Source organism: Silurus meridionalis, chromosome 19 (assembly GCF_014805685.1).
Source record: "Silurus meridionalis isolate SWU-2019-XX chromosome 19, ASM1480568v1, whole genome shotgun sequence".
Classification (NCBI taxonomy): domain Eukaryota; kingdom Metazoa; phylum Chordata; class Actinopteri; order Siluriformes; family Siluridae; genus Silurus; species Silurus meridionalis.
Genome location: NC_060902.1, coordinates 13379843 through 13402769, shown reverse-complemented (window position 1 = coordinate 13402769; position 22927 = coordinate 13379843). Strand labels below are relative to the sequence as shown.

Here is a 22927-nt window from a genome sequence, read left to right as displayed (position 1 = left end):
ATAAAAAATAATAAAAAAACTTTCACAGGAAAATATGCCATTAACATTTCATCAATTAAAACCTTTAAACTTATAGTGCAGTCTAATATAACACAAGAAACTGTTGCTGTTTTAGGAAAGCCAGCAACTACTATTCCCAGCAAACACAATGACCTTTAAACATGGCTCCTACTAACTATACCTGTAGTCAATTTCACCTCATTTCATGTACACACCACAGTAACAAAGACTCATTCACTGGAGTATTTTCTCAGTCCTTGTCCTTGTGTTCTTAAAATGACCAAGCCTTGATATTCCTATTGCCAATTTATTGTTTTTTCTTCATTTGTTCCTGTTGGATAGTTCCACTTTTCATTCGATACCTTCACTTATCTGTATTTCACTACAGTATAATTCATCGATGCCTTTGCATCCCTATTCTAAATAAAGTAGTTTTTAGTAAACGTAAATGTAGCTGATATATTTTCTCTCCTGGGTTTTTAAAATCAAATGAAATCAATGCAACTTGAGAATTCTAAATGTATATCTATTTGTGCAATTGCACTTTTACATGAGTAAAGAGTTTTGGTACTGTCCATGTCTAGATATCCATATGGTTTAATGCAAGTATTTGCATCCCTTATGGTTTCTGAGGGGAAATCAGGAAAACATACCTCTATTTTAAAGTTTCCCAGAAACAAGAAACCAACACAAAACATATGGTATAATCAGCAGAAAAGAAAAAAAAACCCTTTCCATCTTTCTTGGATTCCGGAGTTGATGTGAAGAAGGCAGTGTATGACATCTGGCAGAGTTATAACAGATATGGCAGGAGGAATTGAGGAGGCTGTGTATGTTACAGCTCAGACGATCCAAAAGCTTTTTAGTGTACATTGTTTGACACTTTCTACTACTCCTGGTACTGGAGGAGAAACTGTATGTTTCATTATATTTTAATAATCTGTTTGACCAAGAGGAAGCTTTACAGTGTGACATATCATATAAGGAAAAATATAAAAACATTACTACAACAAAATATTATAAGACAACCTGAAACCAACAGTTTTATTCACGGTATCATATATATATATATATATATATATATATATATATATATATATATATATATATATATATACAATATTATGCATACTTTATTCATAGTAAGATAACAAGCCACTATTGCCACACCTCCCGACTATCACACTGAGTGTGAAGCTCAACGACAGCCCAGGTAACCAAGTACGAAAGGAAAAGAAAAAGACAGGAGGCCTTAATGATGAAACTATAATAATACATACCCCGTCATTCAAATGAGAATGGGTTCACTTTTGACTATAGTTCGTATCAAGCTTTGTTCTTCATATCGTCTCAGGGAGTATATTTCTTAGCCCTCTGTATTGCTCATTATTGATAAAACTGATTTTAAAATAAATATTATCAATCTATTCATTTCTGTATAGCTGCTTTGTGACAATGTTTATTGTTAAAAGTGCAATAGGATTTGATTTGAATTAAAAGAGGACCAAAACATCACAAACAGGCCTCTGATTTACTCCTACACACTATTCACACATCCTTTTTTCCAGTGTCCAGTCCTTCCCATGTCATAACCAACACTGCGCTTTTATGACTGGAGCGACCCTCGGTCCTTTCACTCAGCTCGCTCTAAATGGCTCTGTTCAGCCTTCGCTGTTAAACAGCTCATAAAACCACACACACACACACACACACACACACACACACACACACACACACAAAACACATACCGGTACATAGGAAGTTAATGTATTTTGAATCCCAAAGTAAGATAGTCAACATAGTCTAGATAGTTTACATATCTATATCTATATCTATATCTATCTATCTATCTATCTATCTATCTATCTATCTATCTATCTATCTATCTATCTATCTATCTATATATATATATATATATATATACATACATACATGCATGCATACATGCATACATAGCAGAGGTGTAAAGAGTACCCTAAAATTATACTTGAGAAAAAGTATTAATACCTTTCTGCACAAATTACTCCATAACAGAGTAGTCAAAAGTCACCAATTCCAATATGACTTAAGTAAAAGTCTTAGAGTATCTGATTTGAACAGTACTTCAGTATTTTACTCATATTAAACGTAGGCTCAAAGATGCACTAGTCCTCAACACCAAGAGTTAGTGAGAAGCCAAAAAACAGTTGATTGGTGTTTTATATCTTACAATACAAATCAAATTGTACACCTCAACACTGCATTAACCATCCACACAACAGCCTTTCCTGCAGAATAAAAAAATACACAATAGATTAAGCTGTCATGCAAAATGTAACTGGTTATGGACATTGTCAATTAAAATATAGCGAAGTAAAAAGTGCGTATATTGAATCACAGATGTAGTTTTATGTAGTAATTTTACTAATATTTTAAATGATTTTAATTTTTTGGCCCTAATATAACTGAAAAGTGCCATTTATTATCCAAATCTCGCACCTTAAATCGTTTAATCAGTTCCTTTAATTTCTTACAGAAACAGAGAACAGAGTAAACGTGGATTACTGACCTGCTGCTTAGGAATCCTTTGGGTCATTTGGGAATTTATAATTTGCTTTGTGAATAGCATTTGGATAAACTCACTCTTACTCTGGTGCTCATCTTCTCATCTTTAGTTCTGTTCTTTCTTAAAGCTGCTGTGCTTTTGTTTCTGTGAAGTTTGGGAAAATAGTCTGAAATAGCTTGTATCATAGTGTCGGCTCCTTTAATAAGATAAATGTACAGATTACATTCTTTCTCACTTGTAAATTGTTTGCCTAAAACACTGGTCTTTCTTTCTTTCTTTCTTTCTTTCTTTCTTTCTTTCTTTCTTTCTTTCTTTCTTTCTTTCTTTCTTTCTTTCTTTCTTTCTTTCTTTCTTTCTTTCTTTCTTTCTTTCTTTCTTTCTTTCTTTCTTTCTTTCCTTCCTTCCTTCCATCTTTCCTTCCTTCCTTCTTTTCATTCTACTGCTCCTGTCATGTTACAGTGATGTTGACCTCCATCTTTGTTCCACTCTGCACTTTTTACCTACACAGAGCTGAGAGGCCTGCAGCTCACATTGCAGGTGCTGTAACTGGAGTGTTTATCACCCCAGAGAAAGGACAACTGAAGTGTAACACATGTCCTGCATTAGTCACATGGACATGAAGGCCGATGTCCAAATCAACTCAACAATGAATACAAGCAGTACAGAAGGAGTTCAGGAGCACAGCAAATCTGCCATAAATGAATCCTTGCATTATTGTGTTGTATGCTGGGGGTAGTGGTTATACTTTTTTCATGTATTTGCATAATTCTATTGTGTTTTGCTTTATTTGAGTAGCAAATGTCTCGTTCTAGCAACTTCTTGTTGTAGTTACTATTTATTTTTTCTCCAGGTGCAATAATACCACTGTTGAGCTAAACGGGACAGCGACTACTCTGCAGTACGATTGCACATCTGCATGAAATGGAACATTGATATCTTTGTCAGATATCAGATATTTTCATCACCTGGCTTTATGAAGATTTTTTTGAATGGTTGTTGTGTATTCTTGAATGGTGTTTAGGACGCCTACATCCATGGATGAGCTCCCACTGACTCAACAAAACATAAAAAAAACTTTTTTGTGGAAAACATGCTCACAATAATTCAAAGATGATATAGTATAATTAATATAGCACATTACTACATGCTGCTTCATACATCTGCAGGAACTGTAATTATAAAGAGAAGTAGGCGACACTTAATATGGTGTTTTAATATAAGAAGAAGAAATAAAACATAAGCATCTACTGTTGTCAAATGATTGTATTTATACACTGACACACATTAGCCATGAATGATTAGGCCCAAATTTAAAGTTTTGCCAGGAACTTCATTTTAAGAACACACATTTATAACTTTTAAACAATGCTTTATTTGGACTTTTAAAGATTTACAGTTACATTCTTAGTGCCAAAGCAACCAGAGCAGGATTGTTTTGGAGTGTGGATACAGCACGACCCCTCACTGTGTGTGTTTGGGTCAGAGCAGCGAGGCAAAACCGAGAGGAACTCAGAACACAGAAGGAGCACCAGAGCGATTCAGCAGAAAAATGAAAAGGCTCCATGTTTACTAATGCTTTAATCTAGAGAGAAGCTAATCCAAATAAAATAAAATGTTTCTCACCGCAGAGTCTGATAGACCACAGACAATAAAACCGAGCAGCTCTGAAAGGTGACTTTACGGTCACTCTTGACGGCAATAACGCATTAAATGTGGAGAAAATGTGTACAGCGATTATGATTTAAGCAACACGAGTATGTGGCTGATGTTTGTTATATGTCTTTGATGAAGCAGCTGTGCTGAGCAGATTTACAGTTACAGTATGAGAGCCAAAGCAACCAGGAGGAGAAGGAGGAGACAGTTCTGGAGTGTGTACACAGCTCAGCCCCTCACCGTGTGTTTAGGTCAGAGCACAGAAGGCCAAGAATCTAATGACTGAGTTTGATGGTCTGTAGAGCACGTCATGAGCTTCTCGACTGCTTAGAGATACTTTGTCACACAATGTTAGAAAAGAGCCTAAAGCTTCAGAGAAAAAAAATCCAGATTCTTGAATAAAAACAAATATTTAATTAATATGCATTATTGTCTAAGAAATGCATGGATGATTGCTGCAGCTGTAGATGGGAATGATGACAGGGAGATCAGGCATGGATATTTTCCTCCTACACACAATGACTCACTAGTTAAAGACTTTGCTTTTGTTCTCATCTTTCCCTTGTAGGGTTACGTAACACACACACACACACACACACACACACACACACACACACACACACAGTTACCTGCATCCGCCAGGTGCAGATTATTTCACAATCACCACTGTGTTATAAAGTGCAGGGAAAACACAAAGTTGTGCAAGAACATATTGACAGAGTGCAGATGCAAGTTAAATAAATGAACACTTTTCAATGTGAAGCTCTTTAGAAAATGCTAAAGCAGATTCACACCTGTTGATGTTAAAAAAAGTATTTTTTCTAACACTAACAGAGTAAATAATATCCATCAACACTTAAAGTATTGACCTAACTCATACTATTATTCTTAGATATAATCAGGCTCATGTCAGTCCACATTACCATATTTTCCTGTGTTTTGTCGTCCTCTAGTGGCCGAGCACAGAGACGCGTCAAATTCAAGGGTTTCAAATAACAAGTTTGAATAATAATAATAATAATAATAATAATAATAATAATAATAATAATAATAATAATAAAATCATCATACAAATAATTAACCATTTCTAGTATATAATTCATAACATCTTTAACATAGACACTGAGGAGGAAACGCCCCCCAGTAATCAGGTAGGTCCAAACTGTTTCCCTAAAACATTTGATATATTGATGCTGCTCTGTTAAACTCGATTATTCACCGGTATGTATGTTGTTAGAATGGCAAAAAAAGTAAAAAGAAATATAAAACAATAAGTTAAATCTGCTTTGCCTCTGCAGCGCCTGTCAATGTCAAAAAGGTGTGACAGCCAATCATATGCAAGTGGGAGGGACTTGGTGGTTCACACAACACCTGAGCGCGAGTTTGAAAGGTGCAAGAGTGTGAGGTAAGCTGCTGAGGTTTTTATCTTTTACAATTGTTTTACAAGTATATGATACAAAATTAGGTGATTCGTGTAATATATAATGCGTTATTAGCAGTGTGAGGAGACATGAATCGTGTCAGCAGTATATAATATTATTTAATGTGTATGTAAATAAGGCAGTAAGTCACGTGTCTGAGAAAAGGTTTAATAAAACCCACAGTGGGAGAAGCATTAAGGACATAACCAGTTATTAAAATACAAATATTATCAGCAAATCTATTTATAACAATTCATTTCCATAGTTTCTTCATTCACTTTATTATGCAACATTTCCCATGTGCCAAGTGCAAACACTGTATGTCCAAATCAGGTCTGTGCTCAAAAAAGGGATGATGGACCTGTACACACTTGTCTTTATGTCCCTCAAAACCCAAATGTTGTAACTGCATCACATAAAAGATTTTTTCATTGTATTAAACTTAGCTCTAAGCTTGTTCTAAAAAGATAGAGGATTGTAATCCCAAGCTTTAAAGCTGCATTATAAAGCTATACTAGAAATGTCCATATAGGAGGGTGTAGGACAGTTATTAACAGAGGTCCTGGAAGAAGCAGATCTGTTTCTATATCTATAATATAAAAGACGAAAAGATGAAAATGTCCAAATATTTAGCTTGTAATGATTTTAACAATACATTGGTCAGGTTTAACACTCATGCCCTCATGTACTTGATCACATTTGCTGTTTGAAGCTAATAAACAGGGAAATTTACTGATGTAGTGTTCATCTACACAAAGATACAATCATGATGCTGATTAAAATGTTTGATATTTGGTTGTACAAAAGTTTTTCAAAAGAAAAACCCTTGTTGAGCGTCTGAGAACAAGATGAGAGCAGGGGGAGATCTACAATATTTGTTTTTGTTTATTTTCTGTCCAATTTTTCCTTTTGTTACGATCATTACAACTTTGCCCATGATTTGTTTTGCCCATTTTTCCAGGTCTAAGATCCATATAAATAGTACTGAAAGCGAGGAGCATCCCAGTAAAAAGTTCCTAATTTATACATTTATTGGTTAATATCTTATTAAACAGTTACACATTACTACAAATGAATCAGAGTGACAAAGTGCTTATTGCTCGGTTGATCCCGATTCTTTATTGTCACTCTTCGTTTTTACTTGCTGAAGAAGGAATACGATTGTAATGAAGAAACTTGTGAAAGATAATGTTAGATATCTGATCAAACCAGATGCAGACCTAAACCTTTTATTGGACATAAAGAGCAAACAACTGAATGGCAGAAAGGACAGAAAACATACACAATTTATTTTTAAACAACAAATTAACAAGATTTTATACTGACGCTTTGTGTGAGGATGAGGATAGGATTGTTGGGACTTTTTGTTTTTCTTCCGCTTTGGCACTGAGCACCATTGTGTTTTGTGCAACAACTCAAACATATTTTACAGTACACGGAAAACGATACATGCAGCCGACTTACAATAATATATCTACACTAGACATTAATGTATAAATAAAGGTAGAACTACATGACCACAAGGCCCAGCTGATTTCCTATCTTAATCCCATTTCTGCAAAGACATGCCTGTAAAACAAAAGATAAAACAAATGAAATAAAAAAATAATAATTATAATAATAATATCTCATGACTGCATCCTCGATATAAATTAATGAATCCAGTTTGAGAGAACTATTTGTGTGTGCTTTGGATTTGGAGCTGTATAAAAATCTCTCTTCATTTAAAGCCTGAATTTTCAGCATTAAAGAGAGACAGATTGTAAGCGAGATCACAGAAATATGTGATTTCATGCTTGAGGTGACATTTATGGCAGATATTAAAGACAAACGAGATGTTAAACAGAGGTAATGTGTCCCTCTCTACATACTATGTGCATGTACAGATACATAACTTGATCTACAGCACTTCTTTCTTGTTGCAGCCAGCTATAGCTAGTTTTATAGCTTATACAAATGATACACCTTTTTACATATGCCATTCATTAGAAGTCATAAAATTACACAATAATCTAATCATTAAAAGAACATTCTTGGATGTTATTCCAATATATTCCAGAAGTTATTTCACTATACATCAGCTATATTTTCTATCATTATAAGTTTTTTCATTTCTTCTTTATTTTTATTGATATTGTATGAGGAGTGAAAACGCCTCTTTGATTTACTGACAAAGTCAATTCTTAATTAAAAAAAGGTTCTTAATGTTCCTATTTGTCATTAACATGCCTTCCAGGCATCCTTTCTGTGTGTTTGCTAATTCAATCATTTAAGTTATTCTATAATGCAGATAAAAAATAAAAAAAAATGTGTTGCCTTTCTTTAATTCAGTGTCATGAAGACTAAAATAAATAAATAAATGCCATTTTGAAAAACAGATCAATCAGATAAACACCACCCTCAATCATGCGATCACCATATGACTTATTTAACATTTCTCAATATATCATTATAGAACATCTTTGGTTAAAAGTCTATTGTTTCATTCCAGAAAGAAATCTAAATTAAGTAGAAAGAAAAAAAAAAAATCTAATAAAAAATTGGAACACCCACAGGAAAGACATACACCCAGTTTTAAATTCCAAAAATTTTAACATAAATAATCACATGTGGCCTTTGACCACTTATTCATGGCTAAATGATCACATCCTTGTTGGAAATATCAGATTGCGAGCTCCTACACATGCTAACTGAGGAGCGTTATAGCTTGGCTTCTAAATGTGCAACTTTTTCAAAGTGCACATGCAAAACATCAGGCGCTCTCGAACGTAGTGTAGTGGGTTAACGGTGAATCTAGTGCAGTCATCAATAAAGCAGGATTTATATAGTGCTTATATACATGGTGCTAGACCGAAGCTGTGCGTCGACTCGAGGTTTGTCCGAGGGTCCGAGACTACTCAGAAGCGGAAACTGTCATCGCCGTCTTCTGCGCTTTCAAAGACGATTCCTTCACACAAGGATTCCTACAAAACGAACAAAAAAACCCCAGAAATGAACGTCTTCATAAAGAAAACAGGATATCTTGGTATCAAATAATTTTTGTTCAATACGAAAAAACAAAAATTAAACGTAAATAAAATTGGACAGGAAAAGTGTTGTGTTGTTTTGGATCCAGCATGATCCCACCCATTGAAATCTGATACTACTGGGGTATAAAGAGGAGGCTGAAGAGCAGAACATCATCTTTAATATAAAAATGATATTGTGTAAACCATATAGGAATCATGTACATGTGACTTCAAAAGTCTCCATGCAGTATATAGAGGAACGCCTGAACCTCATACAATTAACCAATCAGCCAATCATGTGCAATCTTGCAAATCAGGTTTGATCATTTTTTTTCCCCATCAAACACAAGAATAGGAGAAAAATGATATCTGTGCATTTAACTGTGGCGCAGTTGTTTGAGCAAAGTGGGATGATTTGAGTCTTTTAGAAACTGATGATCTCCAGAGAATTCCTCTTGGGTTCATCCACAAGTTATGCAGGGCAAAAAAAACATTTTGATGAGGAAGAGCACATATAAAGAATAGACAGACTGGTTCCAATAACGACTCTTTATAACTACGGTGAGCAGAAGTGCAATAGAGCTCACGACATGCTGAACCTTGAGGCAGATAGGCTACAAAAGCAGAAGATCATCTATCAGCCAGGAGCAGGAGTCTGACCTTACAAGCTTACCGAATCTAAAGAATGGCAAAACGTAACCTTGTCTTTTTCACCTATGATAAACTGATTTTGTGTGTTATATATATTATATATGAATGTTCCTGTAAGCATGAAGTGCTCAAAGAGGAAACATTCTTGACTGACCCAAATCAGTCACTGAGAAAGCAGAAGTTCACAAAAGTCCTTGAAAACTCATGCTAGGGAAGTCCTTAGGTATTCACAAACAGTAAAAGGTTATAAAGATTTTCACCTCCATTATGTTAATCTTTCCATTTACATCAGCTTAGATTTGATTCCTATAATGGTTTAAACAGTATATTTTTAAATATCGTTAAATGAAAGCAGACGGCATTTAAACATGCAGACTGCGATTCACCTCTTAAAATGTACTAATATACACAGCACAAAACCCCAACCCGTCCGTTCAGATAAGGGTGACCCAAAGAACCACTTCTAAGAGGAACATGCAGAAGAATAAGAGGTCTATAACAAATATGCAATATGAGCAATACAAAACTAATACTAAAACAAAAACACCCCATCGATGTGATGTATTTGGGAGCAAAAGAGAGAAATGGTAAAATCCTTCAGTGGAATATATACTCACAGGAAACTGCCTGATACTCGAAGCTATAAAAGAACACAGAGAAAGGTGGGAAGAGAGAGAGAGAGAGAGATAGAGAGAGAGCAGGGGGTTGAAACATGGAGAGAGGAACAGAGAGGGAATCTGAGGTGCTATAGTCACATGGCCAAGACAAACCAATCAGCTTGAATTAGCACAATCAACATCACATTAAGCACATCGATTATATACAAACATTTAGCACATTTACACCACAGAGCAGCTGAATCCTCGCATTCGGACTGGATGGAAGGTGAAAACAGCGGCTCTGAAAACAAGCTTTATATTTATAAAATTATAGTCTATTATTAACAGGAAATCTAGAGATAACAGCAATTCATATAATTATAAATATTAATAATCATATTAACAAGCACTGATCTAGTAATACATGATGGAGGACATTAGGTGTCTTCTTTGTGTCTTATTGAGTTTAGTGAGAGACTGGTTATAATGGCTATAATGGTGGGAACAGAGTGGGCCTATAATGGGACAAAAAGTTATATATAGTCATACTTTGATTTTTTTAAAAATCATTGGCAGATTTTCATGGCGTAATAGAAATCATAGAAATCAGGACCTTGATTGGTCAATAATCAGCTTCTTGATTGATCATTTTCAGAATGCCACTAAATACCCATTTGGGGCAGTGGTAGTCCAGTGGTTAAGGCTCTGGGTTACTGATCACAAGGTCAGCGGTTCGAACCCCAGCACAGCCAAGCTACCACTGTTGAGCCCTTGAGCAAGGCACTTAACCCTATCAGCTCCAGGGGCACCGTACCATGGCTGACCCTGCGCTCTGACCCCAGCTTCCAGATGAGTTGGGATATGCGAAAAAACTAGAAATTTCCCCACTGTGGGACGAATAAAGGTTAAATTATTATTATTATTATTGCCTCTCATCTATTCATAGTGTCTGGAAAGAAATCCAGATCATCCATCAGTATAAAAATCCAACTGCAATGGTGTTGATCAAACTGCAAAACTCAATTAATAAAATGAATAAAGATTATTCAGAGATAGGATTTAAACCGATAATGATTTTTGTTTCCTGTAAAAAATTATTAGAACCATTACAAGAGAACTGTAGTGTTAATGCTTCAGATAGACTAAAGTTACAATAAAAATGTACAATTCATAGATATAATTTAATTTAATAATCTACATAATTATTATATAATATTTGATAAAAATTTGATCATTGATGTCAATAAATGACTATAATGTGCTCAGTTTGGAATTTCAAACAGTTCTGGTTTTTGCAGCGGTGGACAGAAAACAAAGTAAATGTAATTCGTTACTGTACTTAAGTAGTTTTTTCACGTATTTGTACTTTACTGGAGTGTTTTAATTTGGGGAGACTTACTTTATCTTCACTACATTTAAAAGCCAGATATCCTTTTTTTTTTTTTTAATACTAAACTACATTTTGTGAAATCACTCGTTCCTTTTTATTCATAAATGGATAAAAACTTAACCGGTCAAACACGCAGCAATCCACCAATCAGGGGAGAGGGTATAAATGGTGGTATCGACCTTTACGATCATAAACCTTACAGTTCAGCATCAGTTCAACAGCAAGAAGAACATTTTGAGAGGAATAAATGATGGAAGAAACTCCTGACTTGAACTTGCCACAACACCGGTGGCCTTATTTGAAAGGTTTTGTTCAAGTAGTTGAATAAAAGATGTTGGGCTTATGATCATTTTTAATGATAATTTTAATTGATTGGGGCGCTAAGAGTAACAGAGTCTTTCACATAAACTGAGTTGATTAAGCAAAGAGTCACAAAAATGATAAAAGGAACATTATAGCCATAATAAATCATAGTACTTGGATACTTAACAACGTTTGAAGGCAAATACTTTTGTATATTACTCAAGTGAAAGTTTAAACAGTGCACTTTTACAGAGTGTCTGAAGTTAGAAGTAAATTGGACTTTTTTTCCTGAAACACTAGACATGCTATTTTTTTAGGTTTATTGGTTATTGGTCGTACATAGACAAACGAGTGAATCTTTAAATTAAAGAAAATTCTGGACAGCAAATGTGTCTTGGCAGATTGATCACGTTTTGACATTATTGAATGTAGTTCTCAGATACCAGCGTCAGGGAAGAAAAAAACAAAACCTCAATGTACAAGTTGTATAATAATATTGATTAGTAATAAAGCACACTAATCCATGCTCCACTGATGACTCTCTGCTGCAAGGCTTAAAGGGAGCAGCTGGTAAGCCGAGAGAGAGAGAGAGAGAGAGAGAGAGAGAGAGAGAGAGAGAGAGAGAGAGCGCAGTCCGCCAAGGTCACCGAGGGCAATGTAAAGAGCCAAAATAATCAACCAACACAATGACAACAAGCTTGCAAGAGGACATGCACAAGGACAAGCCTGAGAAACAAGACATATAACACAACCACAGCACACCATGCCGTTAACACAACCAGGATCACAGGATGGGGACGAGAGATCTGATATGGTGCTGCATGAGACATTAGGAAGAAATAGGAGAGAACTGATTCGGATGGATTGGGACGAACTGCGTTAGTCTGCTGATAACAGCATAATGACCATGGACACTAACTTGGCTGTGCAGCAGCGCCCCTTCAGGAGTATCAGAGAAGTGCAGGGCTGAGGGGGAGGGCGCGAGCGGCAGCCAGGGCCGGTTTCCGGCGCTGTACAGACGCGGACGTTTGACCTGGTCCAGACTGGACAGAGGGGTGTAACTATTCCGCCGAAGCAGGAGGGGGGCCGGAGTCCTCCGAGCTTGCCCCTGGGTCGAGATGGGAGAGACCATGAATGTTATACAAAGAAAAAAAGAAAGAGTGAAGGAGACAACGAGAGAGAGAGAGAGAGAGAGAGAGAGAAAGAGAGAGAGAGGGGGGGGGGGGGAGTTGATTACTCTGGGCCTCACCTCAGTGTTAGAGAGCCAGTAAACTACAAATGGCAAATACACTTCAGATTCTTTAGCTTTTTCATAACACGATACTAAATTATGAAGGCCACATTCCAACACTGCTCCAACATGCCATTGTTGACTCTACAGGTATGTGTTTTAAACCTGTTCGTATTCCAGATCAGGTTTTTCAGATGATGCCTATTTTAGTCAACCTGTTACATGGAGCACTTTTTAAATAGCTTTCATCCACATACTAACAACCAACACAACATGCTTACATCGTGTGTTTTAATTATAAATGAGTCTCATTTTCAGATTCTGAAGGTTGGTTTTATACCATGTCTCAGGGTTACCTCTTGGAAAGATTATCCTGCTCCTTCCTGCTATCGGGTCATCATTCATTAATGCAGTTCCGTGAATAAATCCAAGTCTTAACCGTTATTCATAATTGTTTTGTTTACTTCTCAAATGGAAATTTAGCTACCTTATATACATCTCAGTGGAAATTCTGTAGACTTGGAAGTATTGGGACACAATAAAATAACCACGTGGGTTACACTTTCGACCAGGTAAAGTAAAACAATGAGAAATGTAATTATAATTAAATGGCTTTAAATATGTCAGGTGGGCCACTACAGAAAATTACAACCTTGCGAAATGTACCTAATACTGAAAAAGAAAACTATTAAAGACCGCACAGAAAAGAGAAATGATAATTCTATAAAATATCGAACTTCAAAACAAAGTGATTTGCTACAAATGATGATTGGGCCGAGGGAAGTTCATAACGTGTTGAGAAAAGCAGAAGCGTAAGATAAACAGGCAGCAGTGCTGGGGGAAATATGCCATTCAAAGTCACATGCAGGATCAGTGGGAGGATGCGTGCATGCACCAAGCAATTATTCTGAGACATCAGCGTTAAATCAAACAAAACTAAATCACAATAACGTTCACAAAGCTCAGAGGTTCCGTAAGAGTAGAGTGCTGCTGAGACTGATAAGCTCGACTGACTTACTAATGGTCTGTCTCGGTGTGTGTTCACAGCCTCCACATTCAGATTAAAGAATTCCACTTTGCAGCCTGGAGAAAGTAATTAAGTAAGAAGTTAAGGAGAAGGACACGTGCTGATTGATGGATATGCGACATGGTGCCGGTCCTACCGTAAGCAACAGGGGTGAGTTTCAGAACGGTGTGTAGGGGACACTTTAAATACGGGAGATCATCTGATGGGGAGAAAAACAAAATGTGAGAAAGAATACTGAAAGAATGTGTATGTATATTCTGTAGGTCAACCTACTTGTTCCTTTTATTATCTAATCAGCCAGCCTTGTGTGAATGGCTCTATGCCTAAAATCCCATAGATACAATTAATGCTTTTATCAGCCTGAGAACAGATGTGTTGGAACAAAGCATGGTCAAAATTGTATGCAAAATCGTGAGAAACGTCTTTTTTTTTTAAATATGTTGATAAAAGAGGTCAGGGGAGAATGGCCACACTGGTCTGACCTACGAAAAAATATATGGTATGTTAAACAGCTACTCTGTGAAACCCTGCTGAACATGAGAAAACATAAGGTGAGGTTAAGGTGGAAGACCACATCTGGTTCCACTCCTGTCCGAGGGAACTGAAACTACAGATTAAGGACCTGTTTATCTGTTTTTTTTTTTTCCAGTGAGTTTATGTACAGTATATGAATATGTTTTATACCTGCGTTCTTGTCCAGAAAATAAGCCAAAAGGCATCTCATGACAGCTTGGTGGCAGATGACCAGAACATTTCCCTGTCTCTCTAGTTCCATAATCACCGGCTCCAGACGCTGGACCAGATCCTGATACGACTACAGGGATTATGAAATATGTGCATAATAACATTAACATGCAGTCTTCAATGGCGTCTGGGTTTGACTTTATCACGATGAACTTCAATGGTTACATTAATGGTTGATGTTAACCGCAATAATAAATTGTTAAGCACTGAAAGTTAACGTTATAATTAATATATATGATGGAGTATGAACAGGAAGACTGCACCTCTCCTCCTGGGTATCTGTAATGATACTTGTCCTGGTCTCGAAGTGCAAACTCTTCCGGGAACGAGTTTTGAATCATCTCGTAGGTCATCTCCTCACACACACCCTGAAACAGAATTCGATAATTATTCAGTATTACTACAGTAGATTAATGCATTGGTATTTCAGTAGCTCACCTCATAGTACAACAAATTAAGAACTGAACTGAAAAAAAAGGATTTGGGGTGTAGGGGTTACACAATTTTACACATTGGTGAAGAACAAACTGAAATTTCAGGCATATATTTACAAACAAATAATTAGTGTTAAACTGGGTGACATTAGAATTGTAGCTCTGCTGCAAAGATAAATTAGTGAAATCATTCACATGGCCATATAGACATCCTAAAGACCATCCAAGTCTCAGGTAATCTGGTGTATTTTTGTTCACTTCTTTTAAAACTGTTAATCCGTTTCAAGCTTAATAAGGTTCACTTGGAATACTAACCGCATCAATCTCATTCAGGATCTTCCACTGTTCATACGGCACTCCCAGAGCCTCAGCCGTCTGAATGGATCTTCTCAGTTGGCTGGTCCAGACTTTCAGATCTGACAAGCCATGCTCCTCGATAAACCCACGCAGAGATTTCGCAAACTAGACAAGAAATCATGGGGAGCTGAAATAAACGATTTGATGCGATAAAATGTGAAGTATTACATCCAAAGTATTAAATCCACATCTGCATTCTTTCATAAACCTATAAAGCTCTGTAAATCCTTAAAAATCCTGCTATTCCCTGAACCTCTAAGGTGTGATCTATGTTTTCTCTTAAAGCTCAGACCTGCTTGCCACGGGGTGAGAGCTCGGAGTCGCCCCCGATGCGGCCCTGAATGTTGTGGTCACTCTCGCCATGCCGGCACAGGTAGATACAGTGGGAGTGCACACGGATGTTCATGAGGTAGTAGACGATCTTGCTCTGGATGTAGTCCTGTATGCGATTCACCAGGAAACGACGGCCTACGTTCATTACTTTAATGAAGGACAGATCTCTGGAATGGATAACAGAGGCTCAGAAATCGGCATACACTATAAAAGGTATGTCATCTGACCATCATGTTTACTTGTTTCTCCTTTGTTTTTTTCAAGCCGATAAAATCACAATGTGTCATTCTTTCATAAGTAAAAACGGTGTTAGAATAACGCTGTCGTATAAAAGGAATAAAACACTTGTAACAAAATAAAACACTTGTAACATATATATAACATTTTTCTGTCAAATCTCTTCAACAAATGGTCCTACTTGTCATAATCATCCGGATCCAGGGGTTGGTAAGTGACTTTGTAGCACTCGATACGTTTCAGGAAGTCGTCCATGACTCGTTCTCTGTGACTTTCTGGGTAATCTGGACTAGACACCTTCACTTCCTGTAAAAAAATAAATAAATTATAAGCTACATACAGGGGAATAACAGCTGTACTACCACAGAGTGTTAAAATGTTGCTGAAACGTTTTGCTTTACCAAAATATTCGCAGCGATAACATCCGGGTCATCGCAGACGGATTCAACAAAAAAGACCTGTGCACATAAACAAAATAAATGCCTTGAAGTGTTCCTGTTCCACCTATTTCTTTTAAACCAGACCCTGGATGTAAACAGCACCTTGTACGCATTCTCCTTTACAAAACTCAGGATGAGATCACGCCTCTCTCGGGTTGTATTGGTAGCATCAAATACCTTGACGAGCAAAAGCACAAAAACAGTTACAATGCAATAAACGGAGAAAACTGAATTGCAGAAGATGCCACTGCTTCACTGGAGAAGATGTAATGTCCAAGTCTTACTGCAATTTGTCCTCCTTCTTCGTTTAGATAAGCCTTCACATCTTGCAGTGCTACCAATGCACACTTCCTGTAGAGAACAACATACATCTGTACTAATATTTTCGTAGAAAAAAGAAAGACGTAGAAAACCCGTTTCTGCGCATCAAGGCGGAGATTAAAAACACAATTAGTATGCAAATTTGTTTGTGGTCGACCTAAAAAGGCATGTGCAATATATTTATTTATTAATACTCCACAGTGGCAGACAAAATACTTTTATGGTTTTTGAGACACATCATGTTCCTTTTGTTCATATGCAACAAACTGGGTCAAAAGGACAAAAACACACTAGACAGTGAATGACTGAATGAAAGTTCTGTGGACAGATGAGTCCAAATTTGACATGTCTAGGTCTAACAGAAGAACTTAAGATTGAGAACAGGAGAACAGCAGACTGCCACACAACCAAAGTCAAACATGTAGGGAGATTAATGGTTTGGTGGTGTTTTAAAGCAGGGAAGGCAATTCATATGGTTTGCAGCAAACTGGAACCTACTTCACCTTACAACAAGACAATGACCCAAACCATATGTCTAAGCTCTGTAAGCATTATTTAGAGAGCATACATTCAGCTGGAAGGTTATCTAACATGTAATGACCTGCCCAGTCACAAAACCTAAATCCTATTTAACTGCTTTGGGATCACAAGGCCAGAAAGAAATCTCCAACTAGTGATGAACTTTTACTAAAGGCACGTAAGCATTTTAGCTGAGACACATATAAATATATTTAACATCAGTTATTTTTATGTACTAGGGATGCCACAGAAATATTTCGACTGAAACTTCAGGTTTCTGGGACACTATCTTGATCCAAAAAAAGATTATAAGCCTACAATAAAGTGTCAGTAATTAATAAAGTGATTAAGTACACTTGCTCTCCTGGGGAGGTTTTCAGCCATCTTTAATGTAGACAGCTAAAAGAAGTTTACTGAAAATGTATGTACTAATATGTTTCACTCCCTCCATCCCTCAACCTGAAATGGTATAAATGGTCGATGTTCTGAAAGATTGAATTGCTTCTCATTATTTTTTGTATTTTTGTTCGCAAGCAGGGAAAGTATTAATATTGTACAACTCAGATATTATACAGACAGAAACAAACAACCCAATATCATCAAGTTGGTATAAAATGTCATTGTTAATTTGGGAATCCCAATTTACTTTTGCACTTAATTAAGTGAAAGCTTTATCAATATTAAATGCTTATAAGGCAATATTAATGCAGTATGAAAGCATCCTTGCACAGCAGAGGCAGACGCTCCAGCAGTGTCTGCAGATGGTGCTTGTATCAACATTATCCCATATAAAAACTGGCATCATTACTGGCATCGGCAAACACATGAGTCAGTGTGAGACTTGTCAATTATGCAGAAAGACAGGAGCCAAAATAAAAACAACACTGATCTAAATATATATTATGGTTTTATTTTTACTGCACTTACTTCCTTATTTTCATGGCCTCTTCGTTGTCATGTCTAAAAAAATCATAGGACTTGTATGCTTTCACTGCCTCTCTTCTGTAGACCCCCAGATTAAATACTGCAAAGAAAGACATCAACTCTTTCAGCTAATGTTTGAAATATTGAATGCTGTCAAAGACAATTAATCAATGATGGGGTACACGACATTACCACTGAAATGTCCATTTATAATAACTTGACTTCCTAATGTGTAGTAGTAATGTGCAAATTGCGTAAAATTATTATTATTATATTTTACATTTATTTAAATACAACAGATTGAACTTCTTATTCATTTCTAGGTCTATTTAATCCTGTGGAACATCCACAAAAAAGGTTTTTACTTGATAATAATAGACAATAGGTTGTAATCAGAAATGAGGAAACTCCTTTAATCTCAGACCTAAAAAGTTAGTGCTATATATCTGTATTTTGATAGAACGTGCTAACGTTTATGCAACATATTCTTAACATGAATGTAAAATAAAACTACTATATCAAACACATTGTGTTTTTTTAGGTAGGTTATGTCAATGCCCTATAAATTACAATGACCCTGTTACTACAGAATTGTGGCATATTTGGAAAAGCGTTTTACTACATAATCTTAAATTTCCTGTTACAGAAATGAACTCGTTAACTTCTGACCAATCGGAATCGAGATCTTACTAACAGGAAATTCTGTCTAAGTCAATAACAAACACAATGCAAATGAACGTCCAATCCATGAATTCAGAGCCTCAGACTCTGACCAAATGTTGCTGGATATATTTGAAAAAAAGTACACTTGTATAAGCACGCACCTTTAGTCGGAACGCCGATCCAGTTAAGATAACGCGTGAGCTTCTTTGACATGTAGGTCTTGCCTCGGGCAGGGAGGCCGATCATGACAATCAGAGTTGGTGAGTTGGTCATGTAAGATGCCCATGCTATTGTTAAAAACACATGTTCAAAATACAGGGATGTACACTTAAAATTTCTTTACTACTACTACAGATCAGCAAGTACTCACTGAATTAATCTTAATAAAAATGTACAGTAAATCACATGCTTAATTGTTGATCTATTTATTACAAGGTTCTACCTAGTGAAGAACAGTTCTGTTTGGATTTTGTAGTATTAATACTGTATTTTTTTTCATTGAAATTTCATTGAAAGCTCCTGTGAACTTTTCATCCTCTTTCCTTGTTCTTTGATTCTGCAGAACGTGTTTCAGGATTGAAAACGTCTTTAAAGGTGTTTCACTTTGACTGATTACTGGTTCTGAGATGAAGAAATATGAATCGAGGATTCAAAGAGGTATTAATTCAACTTCTGGCACACACTCATTACGTGAGCTTTAAAGAAAAACAGATAGACAAACGGTGTTCTGCCTGGAGCCAGGGCGTATTTTTGGTTTGGAAATAGAGACCGTAAAACAAATCCTACAATGGAAACCAGATCTAAGGCCAAGAACTCTATAGCAAGTCACAGGTAAAAATATGATTTAATGTCCACCATGGAGCACTGTTTTATACTTTAAAATCTAACAACAACCAAATAGAAATATTCTGTTAATCCATTACTCATCTTAAAAGAATTTTTATTAAAAAAATAAGAATAAAGTAGACATCCATAAGAGGGCATGATTCAGCACAGAGCATCGATTTACTAGAGAGATCAAATCACAGCTTTGATGAAAGCCGGACACAAGGTAATTTCATAATTTCACTCTTGATTCTGTATGAATTTAACTGTAAGGTTTTTATATCTCGAATCCTGTTTAGACTATTGCATTTAATCGATAACTTACAACGCAATTCACTAAGGACAAGCATTCCCCTAGTTATTAGTTAGATGTAGTAATAAAAGATCAATTTAATTCCTCAAAGGATAGATAGATAAAAAAAGAAAATAAAAAATGACTGAGTAGCTATGGGTTTCAAAATACATATAGTCTTATTAATAGAAAAATGAACACTATATCCTTAACATCAATATTAATAACAAAATATATATTTAATTAAATTATATAATGTAAATAAATTATACAATTAAAATTTTTAATTCTCAATTAACTTTTTGGATTTTTTATTTACTTTTTTAATCTTACTTCAAACATTATTAAATGTCAGGCAATAGCCATTGTTGTCTTATTAGTTCTCTGCTGAATTTATGAGTTCCCAGAACAATGTTGGACAATGGTGCATGAGACAAGAAGCGTTTTTTTTTTTTTTTTTACTACAAAGTGAAACCGTATATTTGATCACATCACCTGGCGACACCAAACTTCAACATAATTTCTAAGCACACTGCAGATATTTTAATAACAATATACTCCTTGTGCTTCAGGGTTTTCCTCTAAGCTGGAGCTGTGGCTGTGATCTGGCAGTCAAACTCCGATGAGTTCACGGCTGTCCTTCTACTGTGGTATTTAGGCCAGACTACAGTGGTGCATGTGGGATGTCAGTTTATGAGAAGGACAGGCAGCTGACCTATGCAGAGCCTTTTGTGTAAGCAGTTATAATAAGTGGTAAGTATTTTCTTGGCAAGTCTTTGTGTTTAGGAGAAAAGCTGGCCAATATTAACTCAGCAAGAATAAAAGGACAACCGCATTACTGCCTTGAAGCTCCAGGTTCTCCAGTTTGATCATGAACACAAGATCTTAATGTGTTGCTCTAAAACACCTCTGGTTTAATCACACCCTACACACACATGCTGGTGGGTGGATTGACTATTCTACCATGTCCTGTGATTGGCATCCTATCCACAGAGTATTGATCAACTCTGGTCATTTAAATGGATGAATGTTTAGAATGACTCTGAGCTTGATCATCTTAAGGATTAAACTGTACACCAACCTCTGCACCTGTCACTGGAAGGATGCATTTAAACATACATATTTTTGTTTATTCTTCCCTAAGGAGAGAAAACAGAAAAATGTTTGCTTACAGCATTGCTTCCCGTTGGCCCTAGGCTCTGCTCTCTTGGCTTCATCACACATACTGCAGGTTCTTCCACAGGTCCAGGCTCCGTACGCTTTATGATCACATGCACTTGCACCCGCAGGAGTATTACTGAGGACCAGGTTTCTGGAGAACAAAACATCAACTGAAATATTGCCTGCATTCCCTATAAAAGTGTTTGGTGCATGTAGTCTACAGTGTTCGGTTCAGCAGCATCAAAAAACCTGCTACGCCATCAGTGTTGAGATCAAGATGTTCGGAAACGGAAATAGACAATAATGGCGCTTCACCGGCTCTGTAGACATGCTGCACATTCCACTTGTTTAAATGGTGATCAGGTCGCTGAGACTCACCGTCGCTGTCTGATTTCAGGAGGTTTTTTATGTTCTCTTCAACGATATCACGCGCTGACCGCAAGGGTGGGATTGTCGTCCTTGCAGCACCTCCGCGCGCGCGCGCGCGCCCACTGACCGGCTTTGACGACCTTCCGAGGCAACGCGATGCCCCGCCTCATTGGCTGAAGGTGTGTGCTGACGTCATTACGTTTTTTTTTTTTTTTTTTTTTTACCGTAATCCCGCCAGGAGCGCGCATGAGTTGTTTCGGAATTACGGTAGATGAGAACCTGGAGATCTCAAACCTGCAGGTTAATTACCTGTTAAATCGTGTCCCAGCACCTCCTTAGATCACATTTACACGTTCACGTGTTGGTTTGGCTGTTTTAAATGTAATTAATATATAACCTACATGCTATCAAGGTTGGACTGAAACCGGTTCATTACAAGTGACCCTTCAAAAAGAGTCCAAAAATATAATATTATAAAACATATGTATGTAGAAATAAATACAAATCAGTGTAGAAATACAGAATAGCCCCAATTAAGTTCATGTAGAAATAAATTACAGTAGTCAGGGGTGATGTGGTTGTGTATATGAGAGCTTTGTGTAATAATGGTGTGTGTTTGTGAGATGTTTGTGTGAAATTGTGATGTGTGTGTATATTCGAGAGAAAAAGCGTTGTGTATGATTGTGATGTGTATGATTGTGAGAGCTTTGTGTGTAATCGTGATGTTTGTGTGTGGCAGAAGCAGACGGGTGTGGAACGTTATTTCTCAACGTGTACAATAAAATGACAGACCTCTCTGGAGAAAGAGTAAATATGAAATATACTTTAATAAGCTGTCTAATATAATCTTTTATACTCCATTTGCTTGTTTTCTTTTCCTGCAGTGAAGTGTTTCATTCAACAACAGTCCTGGTCTCAGTAATGCCCCTGTGACTCAACAAATAGAAATTCCCACAGTTCCAATCCAACCTCTAACAAGAGTGAAAGTTACTATAACAGACACACGAGACTAAATCAGGACCAGGATGTAAAAAATAAAAATAAATTAGTATACAGTGTACATGTTCACTGCAGGGGTACATTTTGTACCTTTATTCAGGGAAACATAATTGTAAATTAATGGTATTAAGCATACTAAACAAAAAGTATTTTCTTTATTTCTGACAGTGCAAGATGTGAATGAATTAAATTGGAGTTCAGGAGGATGTGAGAAACTGGATGTGAGAAGCTGGCATACAGGATTAAGGTATCAATAAAACTTTCAAATGTAAAACCAGGAGAGAATCAGATAGCTGTAGAATGCTGCTTTTTCTGAATGTTAATAAAAATATTACTGCCCTACTGAAACTGGATATAACAAAGTTAGCATTGCTTCAAAAACATTTGGCATCTAGTGTTTATCGAAATCATTCACAGTAAGAAGTTCTACTTATAGAAAGTTGATCTATAAAGTTTAGAGTTCAGGCATGAAACACAATAG

At 36.4% G+C, this 22927-nt stretch overlaps 1 protein-coding gene and 2 long non-coding RNA genes across 6 annotated transcripts; 2 read left to right on the top strand and 1 right to left on the bottom strand.

The window, feature by feature from the left end:
• Positions 1-6832: 6832 nt before the first annotated feature.
• On the bottom strand, positions 6833-21610 carry pfkfb2b (6-phosphofructo-2-kinase/fructose-2,6-biphosphatase 2b). 4 transcript variants are annotated; one of them, XM_046874988.1, is made up of 17 exons: positions 21457-21610; positions 21090-21229; positions 18962-19087; positions 18141-18237; positions 16658-16724; positions 16476-16550; positions 16335-16391; positions 16115-16239; positions 15656-15863; positions 15322-15468; positions 14836-14940; positions 14513-14642; positions 13965-14027; positions 13820-13884; positions 12490-12678; positions 9896-9918; positions 6833-8582 (listed from the first exon to the last, which is right to left on the bottom strand). In XM_046874988.1, exons 2-17 carry the CDS (start codon positions 21139-21141, stop codon positions 8513-8515), a joined length of 1599 nt encoding a protein of 532 aa, XP_046730944.1. In that variant the 5' UTR covers positions 21142-21229; positions 21457-21610; the 3' UTR covers positions 6833-8512. The 4 variants fall into 4 exon arrangements, with proteins under 4 accessions (XP_046730944.1, XP_046730945.1, XP_046730946.1 ...); XM_046874989.1 differs by lacking the exon at positions 9896-9918; XM_046874990.1 differs by lacking the exon at positions 12490-12678 and having other exon boundaries at positions 21457-21609.
• Positions 15818-21078, top strand: LOC124402183. The gene is made up of 3 exons (XR_006928670.1): positions 15818-15909; positions 19363-19457; positions 20490-21078. It is a non-coding gene; the product is annotated as an uncharacterized LOC124402183 (long non-coding RNA).
• On the top strand, positions 21492-22803 carry LOC124402182. Its single transcript, XR_006928669.1, has 3 exons — positions 21492-21626; positions 22187-22254; positions 22615-22803. It is a non-coding gene; the product is annotated as an uncharacterized LOC124402182 (long non-coding RNA).
• Positions 22804-22927: the final 124 nt, after the last annotated feature.

Bases quoted from the DNA above. Each gene is read 5' to 3' on its own strand.
- pfkfb2b (XM_046874988.1), bottom strand. From the start codon at position 21,141: ATGTGTGATGAAGCCAAGAGAGCAGAGCCTAGGGCCAACGGGAAGCAA. The intron at 14,028-14,512 runs GTATAAAACATA...TCTCCCCATCAG, and splicing joins TTTTCTGGACAAGAACGCAG to ATGATCTCCCGTATTTAAAG. The intron at 9,919-12,489 runs GTTAGTGTCCAT...GTTCTTTTATAG, and splicing joins GGGCGCTGCTGCACAGCCAA to CTTCGAGTATCAGGCAGTTT.